Genomic DNA, 18,227 nt, shown 5'->3' on the forward strand with positions numbered 1-18,227 from the left:
ACTGGCCCCCGGAAAACTACGGGGCGCGAGAGGCCGCGGGCACGGCGGAAGTGGGCGCAAGTGACGCGTCGGGCCCCCAGCGCCGGCTACGTTGCGGGAAGGGAAGTCGCGCCGGCGGGTGCTGGGCTGGGCTGCGGGGTTGGGCTGCGGGGCGTAGGTGGAGGGCTAGCTTGGACCCCTTGGAGGCCGCAGCGGGGCTCCAGGTGAGGCTGGAAGACCGCTCTGCCAGGGGCGCGGCTCGGGCTCGCTAGGTGTCTTTTCCTCCGGCACCTCACGGCCCGATGTTCCTCGGCTCTGGAGTGGCCATACCCGGGTCCGGCTGCTCGGCCTGTGGTAGAGTTGTCAGAAACAATTAAGGACGCCCAATTACACTTGAATTCCACATAAACCACGGACGACGTTTTAGTGTATGTCCGACACAATGTTTCGGACATGCTTATGCTAAAAACTATACCTGTATCTGAGATCCAAATGTAACTGGGCGTCCTGTGGTTTTATTTGTTAAATATGGCAACCCTGCCCGCAGCCCCAGGCTGACGTGAACACCTGGGCCCTGCGAGGCGCTGCTGGCGTCTGGGGGGCTTGGGGAGTGGAGCGGGGAAGTGGGCTGCCGGGACGTGGGGGCTGGACGGTGACCTGCGCTCACCGGGCTTCTGGACTGATTACAACCGCTGCCATTCCCTCTGCCGAACTATTTCAGGGAGTAAAACACTGTGGACTTGAGTTTTGTTTTTATGTCACATTCTAGTGAGACTTGCTTGATGGTCTTGCACTGATGGACCTGGGTGAATAGGCCATTTATTTTTACCTTGTCGATAACGTTTCTAATTGGCTGTTAAAAAAAAAAAAAAAACTCTTCCCTTAAAGACTTGATGGTTAAGAGCACAGGATTTTGGGGGCGCCTGGGTGGCTCAGTTGGTTTAAGGCGGGCCACTCTTGATTTCCGCTTGGGTCGTGATCTGAGGGTTCAAGGGTTCGAGCCCCAGGCTCCCTGCTTACAGCACGGAGCCTGCTGGGAATTCTCTCTCTCTCTCTCTCTGTCTATATATAGATATAGATATAGATATAGATATAGATATAGATATAGATATAGTTGTGTGTGTGTGTATATATATATATATAGGTGCAAAATCCTGCGCCTTTTTAAAATATATGTGTGTGTGTGTGTGTGTGTGTGTGTGTGTGTGTGTGTGTGTGTATAAAACATATATAGTAGTTACCTGGGTGGGCTGCCTGATTATTGAGAGAGGTGAAGTGTGGGAAACATACTGACCCTGTTATAAGTGCTATGACGGTTCAGAAGGGTGTGCTGCTGCCCTTGCCTGAAGAGCAGTGATGAGTTCTTGAGCCCCCATACAAACCTGAGAACCATCTCCATTAGCTTTTGACCCCTGACTGTTATCAAGGATTGGGATGGAAATGTAAGATACCATCCCTCCTAAATATCTCAGAAGAGGGGTGTTGGTAGCCGATAGGTTTTTAAAATTACACGTAAAATAATTTTTTTCTTCCATCTAGGAAGATGTTACCAAGTACTTCAGTGAATTCCCCAGTGCAGGGGAATGGAGTGTTGAATACCAGGGATGCAGCAAGACACACAGCTGGAGCAAAACGCTACAAATACCTGAGAAGACTTTTTCGTTTTCGGCAGATGGACTTTGAGTTTGCTGCATGGCAGATGCTCTACCTGTTTACTTCCCCACAGAGAGTTTATAGAAATTTTCATTATCGAAAGCAGACAAAGGATCAGTGGGCCAGAGATGACCCTGCTTTCTTGGTCCTGTTAAGTATCTGGCTCTGTGGTAAGTGTTAGTTTCTCTATAAGAGGGTTGAAGAACAAATTGAGTGTTTTAGATTGAATTTGTCATTTGCAGGATCTTTTGTTATAAACATATTGTGGGTCAGAATTTGGGATATTTGAATCTATTTCTTCCTTTCTGAAGCCTCAAAAATCTCACAAGAAAGAATGTTATATTCTTTCTGGTTCTAACGGTCCCAAGCAGATGCCAGAGTAAATTGTTCCCTTGAACTTTGAAAGGAAGAGGACAGAGTCACTCCGTGTCTTTATTTACCACTACTATGGTAAAAAATTGATACCAAATGCAAACTTTCTGTGAAAAGGAATATCAAGACTGGAAATTGCATTCCACAGGCAAAATCCAGAGTGAGAGCTCTAAAAATACCAATGTGCACTTGAGAAACTACTTTTAAGTTCTCCAATAAGGTAGTGTGAGAGTCCTAACCACCTTTAGGGTGTTAGATGTAAACATGTAAGATCTTTTTCACCTTTACCTGGACTTAAATATGTGAGTGCCTTTCCAGAACTAGTGGTATTTTAAATGTTGGGACCACTCTGGTGAACCATAGACGGTGGCCTCCACAGTAAACTTCAGATACCTCAGTAGCCATTCTGTGTTCCAGGGTAGTCTGCATTTCTCTGTTAGTTATATATACATATAACACGTCTTTGGGGTTTTGTTTACATGACTGTCTCCTCCACCACCCGTGTGGGCATCTGGAGGGCAGGGATTGTGCCCCACATCCCCCAGAACTTAGCAGAGTACCTGAATTTATTATGTAAATCTTTGTTTCAGTGTCCACCATAGGATTTGGCTTTGTTCTGGACATGGGATTTTTTGAGACAATAAAGCTTCTCCTTTGGGTTGTATTCATAGATTGTGTAGGCGTTGGTCTTCTCATATCAACTTTAATGTGGTAAGTACCATAATATTAGTTTTTCAAGTACTGCTGTAGATCCTGCATTTGCTTCCTTTAGAGATAAAGTAGCTGATGTAAATTGAAATGAGATAGATGAATTGAAAGCATGAATTAAACATTTTTTTACTATTGATGGATAGTTGACATACGGTGTTACAGTAATTTCAGGTGTACAACACAGTGATTTGATAATTACATACATTGTGAAATGCTAAGTGTAGTGTCTGTCACCATGCAGTGTTGTTACAATATTACTGATGGCATTCCTTATGCTGTATTTTTTATCTTCGTGTCTGATTTATTTTATAACTGGAAGTTTGTACCTCTTAATCCCCTCCACTTATACCACCCATCCCCTCAACTCCATCTCCTCTACTAGTTCTCTGTATTTGTGAATCTGTTTCTGCTTTTTGTTCATTTTGTTTTTTAGTTTCCACATGTTCGTGAAATCATACTGTATTTGTCTTTTCTGACTTATTTCGCATTCCTCTAGGTCCATCTGTGTTGTCACTAATGGCAAGATCTCATTCTTTTTTTATGACCGAGTAATATTTCAGAATGTGTGCGTGTTTGTGTGTCTGTGTGTATGTATATATTTATACACCACATATCTTCTTTATCCATTCAACTGTTGATGGACCCTCAGGTTGCTTCCGTATCTTGACTGTCGTAAATAATGCTGCAATAGATATTTGTGTGCATATAACTTTTCAAATTAGTGTTTTCATTTTCTTTGGCTAAATACCCAGTATTGGTATTGCTAGATCATATGGTATTTCTGTTTGTAATTTTTTGATAAGCCTCCATAATGTTTTCCACAGCGGTAGCTCCAGATTACATTCCTACTGGCAGTACATAAGGGTTCCCTTTTCTGCACATCCTTGCCAACACCGGTTATTTCTTATATTTTTGATACTACCCATTCTGACAGGTGTAAGGTGATATCTCATTGTGGTTTTGATTTGCATTTCCCTGATGACGAGTGATATTGAGCAACTTTTCATATTTTATTGGCCATTTGTATTTCTTCTTTGGAAAAATGATCAGGTCCTCTGCCCACTTTTTAATTGGATTTTTTTTGGTGTTGAGTTGTGTAAGTTCTTTATATATTTTGGATACTAACCCCCTATCAGATATATCATTTGCAAATATCTTCTCCCATTTACTTGATTGCCTTTTATTTTGTTCATGGTTTCCTTTGATATGCAAAAGCTTTTAATTTTGGTGTAGTCCCAATAGTTTATTTTTGCTTTTGTTTCCCTTGTCTGAGGAGACAGATCCATAAAAATGTTGCTAAGACCAATGTCCAAGAGATTAATGCTTATGTTTTCTTTTAGGGGCTTTATGGTTTCATGTCTCATGACTAGGTCTTTAATCCATTTTGAATTTATTTTTGTGTATGGGGTAAGAAAGTGGTCCAGTTTCATTCCTTTGCATGTAACTGTCCACTTTTTCCAACACCATTTATTGAAGAGACTGTCTTCCTCATTGTATATTCTTGCCTCCTTTGTTATAGGTTAATTGGCCACATAAGTGTGAGTTTATTTCTTGGCTCTATATCCACTTCCATTGGTCTGTCCTTTTTTGTGCCAGTACCATACTATTTTGATTACTATAGCTTTGTAGTATATATTGATACCTGGATTGTAGTATCTCCAGCTTTGTTTTTCTTTCTCAAGGTTGCTTCGGCTATTTGGGGTCTCTTGTGGTTCTATACAAATTTTAGAATTCTTTGTTCTAGTTCTCTGAAAAATATTGCTGGCATTTTGATAGAGATTGTATTGAATCTGTAGATTGCTTTGGATAGTATGGACATTTTAACAATATTGGTTCTTCCAGTCCATGAAAATGGAACATCTTTGCATTTGTTGTGTCCTCTTCAGTTTCTTTCATCAGTGTCATACAGTTTTTAGAGTAGATGTCTTTTATCTCCTTGGTTAAATTTATTCTTAGGAATTTTTTGATACAGTCATAAATGGGATTGTTTTCTTAGTTTCTCTTTCTGCTACTTCATTATTGAAATACAGATTTCTACATATTAATTTCGTGTCCTGCAACTTCACTGAATTCATTGATTAGTTCTAATAGTTTTTTGGTGGAGTCTTTCAGGTTTTCTCTATATAGGGTCATGTCATCAACAAAGAGTGACAGTTTTACTTTTCCTTACCAATTTGGATGCCTATTATTCCTTTTTCTTGTCTGATTCCTTGATTGCCACGGCTACGACTTCCAGTACTATGTTGAATAAAAGTGACAAGAGTGGACATTCTTGTTTTGTTCCTGATCTTAGAGGAAAAGCTTTCAGCCTTTCACCATTGAGCATGATATTAGCTGTGGGTTTATCATATATGGCCTTCATTAGGTTAGGTACATTCCCTCTAAGCCCATTTTGTTGAGAATTTTTATCATGAATGAATGTTGAATTTTGTTAGATGCTTTTTCTGTATCTATTGAGATGATTATATGATTTTTATCCTCCATTTTGTTAATGTGTATCACATTGATTTGCAGATATTGAACCATCCTTGCATCCCTGGAATAAATCCCATTTGTTGAAGTGAAATATCCTTATAATGTATTGATGAATTTGGTTTGCCAATATTTTGTTGAGTATTTTTGGATCTATGTTCATCAGGGATATTGGTCTACAGTTTCCCTTTTTTGTAATGTCTTTGTCTGGCTTTGGTACCTGGGTAATGCTGGCCTGATAGAACTGATTTGAAAATTTTCCTTCCTCTTCTATTTTTTGCAATAGTTTGAAAAGAATAGGTATTAACTCTTCTTTAAGTGTTTGGTAGAATTCACCTGTGAAATCATCTGGTCCTAGACTTTTGTTTTGGGGGAAGATTTTGATTACTGATGCAGTTTCATTACTTATAATAATACATCTCATTACTTATAATAATACATCTATTCACATTTTCTATTTCTTCCTGATTCAGTTTGGATGATTGTATTTTTCTAAGAATTTATCCATTTCTTCTTAGTTGTCTAATTTGTTGGCATATAATTTTTCATAGTAGTCTCTTATAAACCTTTGTATTTCTGTAGTGTGAGTTGTTACCTCTTTGCATTTCTGATTTTACTTATTTGAATTCTGTTTCATTTTCTTGATGACTCTGGCTGAAGGTTTATGAATTTTGTTTATCTTTTCAAAGAACCAGCTCTTGGTTTCATCTTTTCTATTGTGTTTTAGTTCCTATTTCATTTATTTCTACTCTGATTTTTATTACTTTCTTCCATTATCTTCAGGCTTTGTTCTTCTTTTCTCATTTTTTTAGACGTAAAGTTAGATTGTTTGAAATTTTTGTTTTTTCCTGAGGTATTCTTGCTAGAACTTCACTCTTAGAACTGCTCTTGCTGTGCCCCAAAGATTCTTGGGATGTTGTGTTTCCACTTTCATTCATCTCAAGGTATTTTTTTATTTCCTCTTTGTTTTTTGTTGTTGACCCATTGTTTTAATAACATGTCATTTAGGCTTCACATGTTTGTGTTTTTTCCATTTTTTTCTTATAACTGATTTCTAGTTTTGTGCTATGTGATTAGAAAAGATCTTGATATGATTTCAGGCTTCTTAAATTTATTGAGGTTTGTTTTAAGGCCTAAAATGTGATATGTCCTGGAGAATGTTTCATATGCACTTGAAAAGATTGTGTGTTCTACTGTTTTTGGATGGAGTACTCTGTACATATGTGTTTGTTTTTTTTTTAACTTTTTAAAATTTTATTTTAAAGCATGAGTGGAGGATGAGAGGGAGAGATGGGGAGAGAGAGAGAGAGAGAGAGAATGAGAGAATGAATATCTCAAGCAGCCTCCACTGCTCAGCAGGGAGCCCAATGCAGGGCTTGATCCCATAATCCTGGGATCATGACCTGAGCTGAAACCAAGAGTTGGATGCTCAACTTATGAACCACCCAGGCACCCTATTCTATGTATATGTGTTAAGTCCATCTGGTCTAATATGTTGTTGACAGCCACTCCTTCCTTATTGATTTTCTGTCTGGGTGATCTATGCATTGATGTAAGGGGGGTATTAAAGTCCCCTATTTTATATAACTGTCAGTTTCTTTTTATCTGTTAGTATTTGCTTTGTGTATTTGGGTGTTCGTATGTTGTATGTATAAATATTTACAGTTGTTATATCTTGTTGGATGGAGCCATTTATCATTATGTAATACCTTCTTTGGTCTCTTAGTCTTTTTTTAAAAAATTTTTTTAAATGTTTATTTGCTTTTGAGAGAGAGAGACAGAGCATGAGTGGGGGAGGAGCAGAGTGAGAGGGAGACACAGAATCCGAAGCAGAGTCCAGGCTCTGAGCTGTCAGCACAGAGCCCGAAGCAGGGCTCGAACCCACAAACTGTGAGATCATGACCTGAGCTGAAGTCAGACACTTAACCAACTGAGCCACCCAGGTGCCCTGACAGTCTTTGTTTTAAAGCGTATTTTGTGTGATAGAACTATTTCTTACCCGGCTTTTTTTTTTTTTTTTTTTTCAGCTTCCATTTGCATGGAGTATCTTTTTCTATCCCTTCACTTTTAGTCTGTATGTGTCTTTAGCTCTGAAATGAGTCTTGTTGGCAACATTCAGCTGGGTCTTGTTTTCTTACCCATTCAGTCACCTTATGTCTTTTTTTTTAAGTTTTTATTTTAATTTCTGATAGTTAACATACAATGTTACATTGGTTTCAGGTGTACAATATAGTAATTCAACACTTCCATACATTACCCTGTGCTCATCACAAGTGCTTGCCTTAATCCCCATCACCCATTTAACCCATTCCCCCACCCATCTCCCCTCTGGTAATCATCAGTTTGTTCTCTATAATTAAGAGTCTGTTTCTTATTTTGTCTCTCTTTTTTCCTTTGTTTTGTTTCATAAATTCCACGTATGAGTGAAATTATATGTTGTCTTTCTCTGACCTGTTTTGCTTAGCATTATACTCTCTAGCTCCATCCATATGGTTGCAAATGACAACATTTCATCCTTTTTTATGGCTGAATAATATTCCTGTGTGTGTGTGTGTGTGTGTGTGTGTGTGTGTGTGTGTGTGTGTGTATACACCCATGCATGCACACACACACACACACACACACACACACACACACACACGCACACCACATCTTTATCCATTCATTAACCTATGGATACTTGGGCTGTTTCTGTATCTTGGCTATTGGAAATAATGCTGCTATAAACATAGGGGTGCGCATGTATCCCTTTGAATTAACATTCTTGTATTCTTTGGGTAAATACCCCGTAGTTGATTGCTGGATCATAGGGTAGTTCTATTTTTTTTTAAGTTTTTATATATTTTTGAGAGAGAGAGAGCAGGGGAGGGGCAGAAAGAGAATTCCAAGCAGGCTCCATGCTAAGTGCAGAGCTCGATGCAGGGCTCAAACCCACGAACCCTGAGATCATGATTTGAGCCAAAATCAAGTCGGATGCTTAGCTGACTGAGCCAAACAGGCTTCCCTTGGGAATTTCTATTTTTAACTTTTGAAGGAATCTCCATACTGTTATCCAGAGTGGCTACACCAGATTGGTTTCCCACCAACAGTGCACAAGGGTTCCTTTCTCCATATCCTTGCCCACATCTATTGTTTCTTAGGTTGTTGATTTTAGCCATTCTGACAGGTGTGAGGTGATATCTCATTGTACTTTTGATTTGCAGTTCCCTAACGATTAGTGGTATTGAGCATCTTTTCATGTGTCTGTTGGCCATCTCTGTCTTTGGAAAAATGCCTGTTCATGTCTTCTGCCTATTTTTTAATTGGACTGTTTTTTGGGTGTTGTATAAGTTCTTTCTATATTTTGGGTACTAATCCTTTATCATATAGGTCATTTGCAAATATTTCCCATTCAGTAGGTTGCCTTTTAGTTTTGTTGATTCTTTCTTTCACTCTGCAGAAGCTTTTCATTTTGGTAAAGTCTCAATAGTTTATTTTTGCTTCTGTTTCCCTTGCCTCAGGAGACATATCTAGAAAGAAGTTGCTACAGCCAATGTCAAAGAAGTTACTGCTGTTACTGCCTGTGTTCTCTTCTAGGAGTTTTAGGTTTCTAGTGAAACCTCAAGTCTCACATTTAGGTCTTTAATCCATTTTGAATTTATTTTCATGTAGAGTGTTAAGAAAGTGGTCTAGTTTCATTCTTTTACATGTAGCGGTCCAGTTTTCCCAGTACCATATGTTGAAGAGACCGTCTTTTTGCCACTGGATATTCCTTCCTGCTTTGTTGAAGACTGACCGTACAGTTGTGGATTCATTGCTGGGTTTTCTATTCTGGTCCATTGATCTATGTGTCTATTTTTGTGCCAGTACCATACTGTTTTGATCACTACAGTTTTGTTTTTCTTTTTCAAGATTGCTTTGGCTATTCAGGGTCTCTTGTGGCTCCATACACATTTTAGGATTATTTGTTCTAGTTCTGTGAAGAATGCTGTTGGTGTTTTGACAGGGATTGCATTAAATGTGTTGATTGCTTTGAGTGGCATGAATATTTTAACAGCATTTGTTCTTCCAATCTATGAGAATGGAATGTCTTTCCATTTCTTTTATCAATCTTTTCCATCTTCTTTTATCAATGTTTATAGTCTTCAGAGTACAGATTTTCCACCTCTTTGGTTAGGTTGATTCCTAGGTATCTTATTATTTTGGGTGCAACTGCAGATGGGTTTTCCTAATTTTTCTTTCTGCTGCTTCATCGTTGGTGTATAGAAATGCAACAATTTTCTGTACACTGATTTTGTATCCTGCAACTTTACTAAATTCACTCATCAGTTCTAGAAGTTTTTTGGTGGTCTTTCAGCTTTTCTTTTTTTTTTTTTTTTTCAACGTTTATTTATTTTCGGGACAGAGAGAGACAGAGCATGAACGGGGGAGGGGCAGAGAGAGAGGGAGACACAGAATCGGAAACAGGCTCCAGGCTCTGAGCCATCAGCCCAGAGCCCAACGCGGGGCTCGAACTCACGGACCGCGAGATTGTGACCTGGCTGAAGTCGGACGCTTAACCGACTGCGCCACCCAGGCGCCCCAAGCTTTTCTATATATAATATCAAGCCATCTGCAAACAGAGAAAGTTTTACTTCTTCCTTACCAATTTGGATGCCTTTTATTTCTTTTTATTATTTGCTGTGGCTAGGACTTCCAGTACACCCTGTGAGTTTTGATTGGAGCATTTAGACCATTTACATTGAAAATAGTTATTGATAGGTATGGATTTATTCCAATCTTGTTAGTTTTCTGGGTGGTTTTGTAGTTCTTTATTTTCTTGCTGTCTTCCTTATAGTTGATGACATTCTTTAGTGTTATGCTGGATTCTTTTCTCTATTTTTTGTATATCTGTTAAAGGTTTTGGTTTGTGGTTACCATAAGGTACATATGTTAACATTCTGTGTATATTGCAGTCTCTACTTAAAGTTGACGGTCACTTAAGTTGGAACACATTCTAAAAGCACTGTATTTTTATGTCCCCTACATATTTTATGTCATATTTTACACCTTTTGTTTTTGTTAAGTCTTTTAACTAATTTTTAGATGTAATTGGTTTTACTACTTGTCTTTTAAGCTTCATACTGGCTTTATAAAGTGATTAATCTACTACCTTTATTGTATGTTTGCTTTTACTTGTGAAATTTTGTCTTTCACATTTTTCTGTTTATGGCCTTTTCCCCCTTGCTTAAAGAGCTCCCTCTAACATTTCAAGGCCAGTTTTGTGGTGGTGAACTCCTTTAGGTTCTGTTTGTCTGGAAAACTCTTTATGTCTCCTCCAATTCTGAATGTTTACCTTGCTGGGTTGAGTATTCTTGGTCGTAGTTTTTTTTCTTTCAGCACTGTGAATATAGCCTGTCATTCCCTTCTAGCCTGCAAGTTTCTGCTGAAAAATCAGCTGATAGCCTTATTGTGCTTCTTTTGTACATAAATAGTTGTTTTACCCTAGCTGCATTAAGATTCTGTCTTTATCTTTAATCTTTGACATATTAATTATTAGTTGCAATGGTATGAGCCTTCTTGGGTTGATCTTGTTTAGGGCTCTCTCTGCTCCTGGACCTGGATGTTGGTTTCCTTCCCCTGGTTAGGGAAGTTTTCAGCTATTATTTTTTCAGGTACATTTGCTGCCCTTTCTCTTTTCCTTCTGGGATTCATATAATGCAAATGTTAATATGCTTGATATTGCCCCAAAGATCCCTTAATCTATCCTTATTTTTGTTTTTAATTTTTCTTTTTGTTGTTCACCTTAGTTGCTTTCCATTTCCTGCCTTCCAGATCACTCTTCCATTCTTCTGCGTCCTTTAATCTGCTGTTTCTCTCTAGCGTAGTTTTCATTTCAGTTACTACATTCTTCAACTCTGATTGGTTCTCTTTTATATTTTCTCTCTGTTGAAGTTCTCACTAGGTTCATCAAACCTCTCTCGTTTCAAGTCTGGTGAGTATGTTTTTGACCATTACTTTGAACTATTTATCAGGTAGATTGTTAATCTCGTTCTTTCACTTGGAGTATATTCCTCTGCCTCCTTATTTTGTTTTAGTTTAGGTATTTGTGTCTGTGAATTAGGCAGAATAGCTACTTCTAGTCTTGAAGGATTGGATTCATGTAGGAATGTCCCACATACACTGTGTATGCCTGCTGACTTTGGCCGGAGCTGTAGTGGGCCTGGGCCGGGGTAGGGGCTCTGGGTGTTGTACATGGGGCACACCCCAGTGGGAAATCTGAAGCTGAAGTGGGCGTGGGCCCGGGGTGCCCTGGTGGGACAGTGGAGTCGAAATGGGCTCAGGCTGGCAGGGGGGACTCCCGGGGCACTGTGCACAGCGGGAGCCCTGGTAGAATTGGAGCTGCAGTGAGTGTGGGCCAGGTGTGTGGGGTTTACTGAAGTGCTGGCCAGTTAGGACATCATACCCTGTTCCAGTCAGAGTGATCAGGTGAGGTGGGGGGACATAAATGGTGGCACTCACCAGTCCGTTTGGCCACAGAATATATTCCCACAGGCCTTGGCCATTAGGCAGAGGGTTAGGTTTTTTTAATATTCTGGTTGTCTTTTAAACCACTGCTTTTTGTGTGTGCCTCAGTGGGGCTTGGGCTGGTGTGGGCTAGGGTCCCAGGGTTCCCTGAAGTGGCCGGCCAGCTATCTGTGCTGTCAGTGTTGGCTTTGGGGGAGGGAGGAGACATCAACAGTGGCACTTGCCAGCTCTCAGACCACTGGAGACCGATTCCTGAGATTCCAGCTGTTTGGCAGATGCTCAAGGGCCGGTTCCTTTAAATTCAGGTGGCCCTTGTAAACTGAGGCTTTTTTTTCTATGCCCCACAGCTGTGGAATCTGTTCCTGGTTCTGTAGCTCTGTCCCTCCACACTGTAGCTGGCAGCATCAGGGGTGGGTGCCTGTTACTGTGTCTCTGTCTGGTCCTTCTCTCCTTTGTTGTGCAGAAACTGTTGTCAGCCCTCAGTTTTTATTCCCAAAGGAATTAGTCTAGATGTTGGTATAGATTTGGTGTGTCTGTGGAGGGGAGGGAGTTCAGGGTCTTCCTCCATCACTATCTGGACCTTGTCTCTTGAAAGCATCTGTTTTGACTGTCAAGATGATTATAACTTGCCCTCCTATGTCAATGTTTGTATCAGAAAATACTCTAAGGGATGGTCTGTATTGTCAAAGTGCAGCAAATAAGTGAACTGAAATCATGATCATCTCATATTAACAAAGTCCCTGGTTTTGCAAAAATATGCAGTTAGCCAGTTCTGCTTAGGTTGTGTGGATGATGGCACGATTTCCTCCTACATTTGTCAGTGGGTCATTTCTAGATGTTTAAGCTATAGAGGATTATTTCATGGAATCTTACTCTGAATATCTGACATAAATGAAATACATTTGAAAAAGGATTTGTTAAGCTTTTGGTGCCTTCTTGCTCATACACACACAGGTTTTACTGAACAGGTACGCAGTCTGACTTCTGGGTTTGGTTTAACAGCAGTAGTGTACTGGTGTAAGTGTAGAAATCCAGCATTTGGTTTTTCCGTTTTCTCAGAGATACAGGCTCCTCTGTGGTTGGCATGCCAGATAAGGGGAATGGATGTGTCGAGTGAGTTCACAGAGGGCCAGCGGTTGAGTAGAGGTTGTGGTCATGTGTATCAGAGAAAACACTATGGAAATTTTAGTCACAGATGGGCCTAGGTTCAAATGCCAGCTCATTTACGTTAATTTAGTCCCAGTCTCCTCTTTTGTAAAATGGAGTTAGTTATCTAATTTTATTTGAAAAGATTGTGGTATGAAAGTACCTAGCAATTTTAAACAGAATTTTAAACAAAATCCTAAGACTGTAACCTCTGATGCTACGAATGTGTTGTTTTCATTTGTAACTTCTGACTAGTACAGGTTTTGTATGTGCTTGGTAGTCAGGACCCTATGTCATCAATTTAGAATTCTAAAATCTGGCTTAAAAATAATACTAACTAATGTAAGTCACGCATTCATTATGAAAATACTCATGAAAAACATGGTATATGAAACAATTCCAATAAATAAGGCTTTCAAAGGAATCGTTTGTAGCAAACATGGACTCAGGAGGGCCACAGAAGCCAAGTCATCCTGGAGTTCAGCACCTTTACTATGAGTCCATATTACAGTTTCGGTTACATAGAAAAGGACTCTTTATATTTTTGAAAGCTTACACTGTGTTGTGAATGGTGTTAGAAATATGAGTGATGACATGTGGTTGCTGTACTCCCAGAAGCGCCATAGGAACCAGCAGGAGGAGGTGTTTGGGGGAGATGGGATCGTTGATTCCTGGTACCAGAGGCACAGGCCCAGAAATGAGGAACAGCATGCTGGGTCTGGTAGCACAGGGTGACACTCACCAATTCAGGATGGTGTGTGGCCTTCAGTGCCGTTCAGAAGAAAGAATTGGACTTTATCTCATAGCTTGCATGTGTTGGTTGGGGAGTGGAGAGAGGTGGGGAACTTGGAGGCTTCAGGGTAAAGATTTAGGAAAAACCTCTTCTGTGGCTGTGAAGGAGCTGAAGAAGAGTGGCAAGGCTGGATTTGACTGTGGGGGCACAAATGTAGAGCAGGCCCAGATAGTGTAGGGAACTCAGGAAGAAAGGAGAGAGAGATGAATCAGAGAGCATCCTGTGGTAATCAGGTATGGTGAGAGGAGGGAAGAGTGGGGAGGAGGCAGAGGCCTCCTGGAAGAGAGCCTGCAAGATTTTTGGCTCAGAAGTGACGGATGAGGATGAAGCATTCCATGTTGGACATGTTGAGTTCGGGTGGCTTGAGGATTTTACTGGAGATAAAGGTACAGTAGACACTGGGGTGGGGGACTCCGAACCTACTACAGTCTGGGCCAAGATGAGGACATGGCTGGCATCATTAATGCAGAGGTGGGAGGTGGAAACCACAGATGTCTGAGCTCTCTCAGAAGGAATGTCTGTGTTCTAGAGATAAGACTGGGGACAGAAGCCCGGAAGGCGCTCATGTAAGAGATAAGCAGAGGGGTAGGAGCAGCAGGAGGATCACAGAATGCATGGGAGCTCTCGGGTAGTGAGCTGGATAGTTATTCTGGTTTTTTTTTGGTTTTTTTTGTTTTTTATTTTTTTAATGTTTATTTATTTTTGAGAGACAGAGAAAAACAGAGCATGAGCAGGGGAGGAGCAGAGAGAGAGGGAGATATAGAATCCAAAGCAGGCTCCGAGCTGTCAGCACAGAGCCCAACGCAGGGCTTGAACTCATGAACTGTGAGATCATGACCTGAGCCGAAGTCAGGTGCTTAACAGACTGAGCCACCCAGGCGTCCCTTATTCTGTTTATTATAATGGCCCGTGTTCTTAGCTAAAATGGAAGACGTGTTGGTAAGTTAGAGTTTGTTCAAAGTTGTATTGATATTTTCAGATAACCATGTACAGGACTGTTTTATTAGTATTATATACCTCTTAGTTTTTCTTTTTATTTCCACAGTAGGCATAGCATTTTCTTTACCCTTGAAATGAAACCATACACATAAAAGTCCACTGAGTTTCTGCAGATGATCCTCTTTGTTATTTTCCTTCGAAGGTCTAATTTTCTATTACCTGGGCATTTTACTTTTCAGTCACTCATCATTTAACCGAACTCATAGGCCATGCTGTGGAACCAGTGACAGTTGTTCTTACGGCTAGATCTGTCACTGGCCGCTTTTTCCTTCCTGGTTCCTCCGGATTTCTGGACCTTTTAATAGAGGGGTGACCTTTTGGGTGTTAGGCCTTGCACCTATTCTATATCTACATTCTTTCTTTGGGGAGGGTGTCATTGAGGCCCATGCTTTTTACTATCTATACATGGATGAGTATCTCCATTTCCGACCTCCTCTAAATTCTAGATTTCATAGACTTCTTCATGTTAATAGGTATCTTCAGCATAACAGGCCCAAATCCAAACTCCTGCACTGCCCCAGACCACTCTTTCTGCAGTCACCCCACTGTAGTTAATGGCAACTCAATCTTCCATTTGTTTCAGGCAAAAATCAGTCATCCTTGACTGCTCATTTTTTATCTTACTCTACATGCAGTAAACACATCCTCCTGGCTCTGCCCTCCGGTGTAGCATTTCCTGCATGTCACCATCTCCTCTGCTATCACCCCTGCTCATCTCTTACTTGCAGTAGCCTCCCAGCTGGTCTGTTTCCCCTCTTGTCTCTGGAGTCTATTCTCAGATCGGCAGTCAGAGGAACCCCGTCCAAACAGTGAGTCAGACACTCTTCTGAGAACTCCAGTGACTTCTTATTTCATCAAGAGTAAAAGCCAAAGGTCTTAAAGTGGTCATAGGCTTCATACCACCTGGCTCCCTGCTTCATTTCCTACTACTCTTCTCGCTTGTTCCAGGCACACTCGTCTCCTCATCCACGCCTCACACAGGCCAGGTACCCTGCCACCTCCTCTGTCCTCCACCACCTCCTCCACCTCTGTGTTCGGACTCCCCTCTGCCTGGAATGCTCTACCCCAGGTAATTCCCTCCTTGCCCTTGGTCTTGACCCAGATATTACCTTCTTAGGACTATCCTACTCAATATCACATTTCAACTATTTTCTATCCTTCTTTATTGCTTAATTTTTCTGCATAATGCCATCTGACGACTCTAACTAGATCAAAGGCAGAGATTTGTGTGTTTTGTTCACTACTTTATCTCCAGTATCTGGAATAATGCTTGGTACACAGAAGGTAGTCAGTAAATATTTATGGAATTAACTTTATTGTATCGTGAAAGAAATTTTAACTTTGCTCTTTAGGTTTATCTCTAACAAGTATTTAGTGAAACGGCAGAGCAGAGACTATGATGTGGAGTGGGGCTATGCCTTCGACGTGCATCTGAATGCTTTTTATCCTCTCCTAGTCATTCTGCACTTTATCCAGCTTTTCTTCATCAACCGTAAGTAGCAGGTGCTTCTCAAATGATCGTGAAAAGTCATCACTGTATGTACTGAAGAGATTCACTGTATGCATCTCTTCCACAGATGTTATCCTGACAGACACCTTTATCGGATATTTAGTTGGAAATACCTTATGGTTGGTGGCAGTTGGCTATTATATCTATGTAACCTTCCTAGGATACAGTGGTAAGTCACAAATCGTTTTGGTTGACTGAAAACATAACTGGGAGAAGGGAAAGTTGCTGCAATAGTAACACAATTGCTTACTTTTATATGCATTGCCTCATTTAATCTTCACAGTTAGATTTACTTAACCCCATTTTTTCAGATGAGGCCACAGAAATTGAGTAACTTTCCCCATGGCCTTGCAGCTGCAAAGTGGCACGGCCGCTCTATAACAGATTTTGTAATTCTGAGGAACCACGTTAAACCATATTCAATATCTCCCAAGTTACTTGCAGAAACACACGACCCGTTTCCTTTTCTCCCTGGCTTTCTGTTTCTTGGTCCCAGCTGCCAGTTAGAGTGAGGCACGGGCTGGGTCTCAGGGATGCCCATGAGGTATAGAAACCTTTACAGGCCTTTCAAGGTGTTAAAAAACCTTTGCCTCACTTTGGTTATACGATCACTTTATGGTTCTGCAGATGGTCACAGATCAGGCCCAACCTCCACTGATTGGAGGATGTGTTTGCAAATTTACTCTTAGATCCTGCTAGAAGCTTATTTTTCTTAGTGTGAATGAGAAATTTACTCCGTTCTTCCCTTCTCGTCACTCTGAGTGATTAGGACCTTACTGTAAATACCCCTGGTGCTCATGTACAACTGGCTCCTCTGGCCCTTCCTACCCCACCCCCATAGGCCGTTTTGCCAGGGACCACATAACCCCCTCAGATTGTAACACCTTGTTCTGGGCATGGGGAGTCCTTTCTCCAATCCAAGGGACAGGTTTGTGACATGTTATATTTGTAATGAATTTTCACATTTTGAGAAAGTTTTAAATTGTGATTAGCATACTGCAACATTGTGGTTTCTCTAAATGGATATTTGCTCACTCTTGGCAACTCCCTCCAATTTAGTTGTGTATGGCTCAGTTTCACTTTGGGGGCTTCCTAGAGGAGAGATGTTCAGGTTGGGATGCATGTGGTAGGGACCCACTAAGTAACTACTGAGCAAAAAGAAACATGGATATCTGGGGACAGATTTTATATCTGAGAGTTTTAGCTTTTTCCTGAAGCCTCGGATGCTTACCGGCTGAGCTCTCCCCTTCTCAAGGTGGAGGTGTGATGCTTTGTATACTGGGAGATCTCAAATAGCTCCGTTATCTTAGAGGCTTCTGAGGCAGTCACCTGTTTAAATCCACCACCGTCTTCATTAATATTTGTGATGTTTTGTCCCTTACTCGTAACCTGTCTGAAGTCCCGAATCTGCTTCTCACTAGGCTTTTGTGCTGAAATAATCCCTCGTCCTGGTTTCTTCACAGCTGTGAGGAGGGGGCAACACAGTGAGAGTAGCCTGTTCTGGCTTTAGAGCAGCATCTCCTGGATCCAAAACATCTTTTGGCTTTCTTTTTGGCCCCACCTGTTGTAATAAGAGCTTTCAGAATGTTCATTAGTCATATTTGCTTTTTTTAAAAATTGAATCTGGATTTGTTTCTTTTCCAGCATTGCCATTTTTGAAAAATACGGTAATTCTTCTTTATCCATTTGCACCTCTCATTCTGCTCTACGGCCTGTCACTAGCGCTAGGATGGAACTTCACGCACACACTGTGTTCCTTCTACAAGTACAGAGTGAAATGAAAGCGGTGGTGAGACTATCCTGTCTTCCCTGCGCAGCAGGCAGTCTTGGGGAAGTGAGATTTCTCCTGAAACTTGTAAATAAACCATCTTTGTAGATACCTTCAGGGTGTAAAGTTTGCAAGTTTGAAGAAATATATATGTTAACACTATTGTCAAGTACATTCCTTAAAACTAATTAAATGTACATTTCTATAATAAATATTTTTTAAACTAAAGTTTCACCTGTTTTTTGAAAGAATAACCATTTGGAGGACATGGGGATAGTCATGTGCTCCTCGCCACTGTTCCAAGGTACTTAGTCTGGCCCCATTGCTAATGAGCTGTA

General features: G+C 40.7%; 1 protein-coding gene across 3 annotated transcripts; it reads left to right on the top strand.

The window, feature by feature from the left end:
- Positions 1–15: 15 nt before the first annotated feature.
- Positions 16–18,117, top strand: UNC50 (unc-50 inner nuclear membrane RNA binding protein). Of its 3 annotated transcripts, none has more exons than XM_040453988.1 (6): positions 16–101; positions 1,519–1,802; positions 2,595–2,715; positions 15,964–16,103; positions 16,189–16,290; positions 17,766–18,117. In XM_040453988.1, exons 2-6 carry the CDS (start codon positions 1,523–1,525, stop codon positions 17,900–17,902), a joined length of 780 nt encoding a protein of 259 aa, XP_040309922.1. In that variant the 5' UTR covers positions 16–101; positions 1,519–1,522; the 3' UTR covers positions 17,903–18,117. The 3 variants fall into 3 exon arrangements, with proteins under 3 accessions (XP_040309922.1, XP_040309923.1, XP_040309921.1); XM_040453989.1 differs by having other exon boundaries at positions 85–203; XM_040453987.1 differs by lacking the exon at positions 16–101 and adding an exon at positions 103–203 and having other exon boundaries at positions 1,523–1,802.
- Positions 18,118–18,227: the final 110 nt, after the last annotated feature.

Source organism: Herpailurus yagouaroundi, unplaced genomic scaffold, assembly GCF_014898765.1.
Source record: "Herpailurus yagouaroundi ecotype Mexico unplaced genomic scaffold, PumYag 210, whole genome shotgun sequence".
NCBI lineage: Eukaryota > Metazoa > Chordata > Mammalia > Carnivora > Felidae > Herpailurus > Herpailurus yagouaroundi.

What these genes read in the sequence shown, in the direction of transcription:
- UNC50 (XM_040453988.1), top strand. Translation starts at nt 1,523, where the DNA reads ATGTTACCAAGTACTTCAGTGAATTCCCCAGTGCAGGGGAATGGAGTG. An exon ending in CTCATATCAACTTTAATGTG is followed by an intron (nt 2,716 to 15,963) that starts GTAAGTACCATA and finishes TTTGCTCTTTAG; the next exon opens with GTTTATCTCTAACAAGTATT. An exon ending in CCAGCTTTTCTTCATCAACC is followed by an intron (nt 16,104 to 16,188) that starts GTAAGTAGCAGG and finishes TCTCTTCCACAG; the next exon opens with ATGTTATCCTGACAGACACC.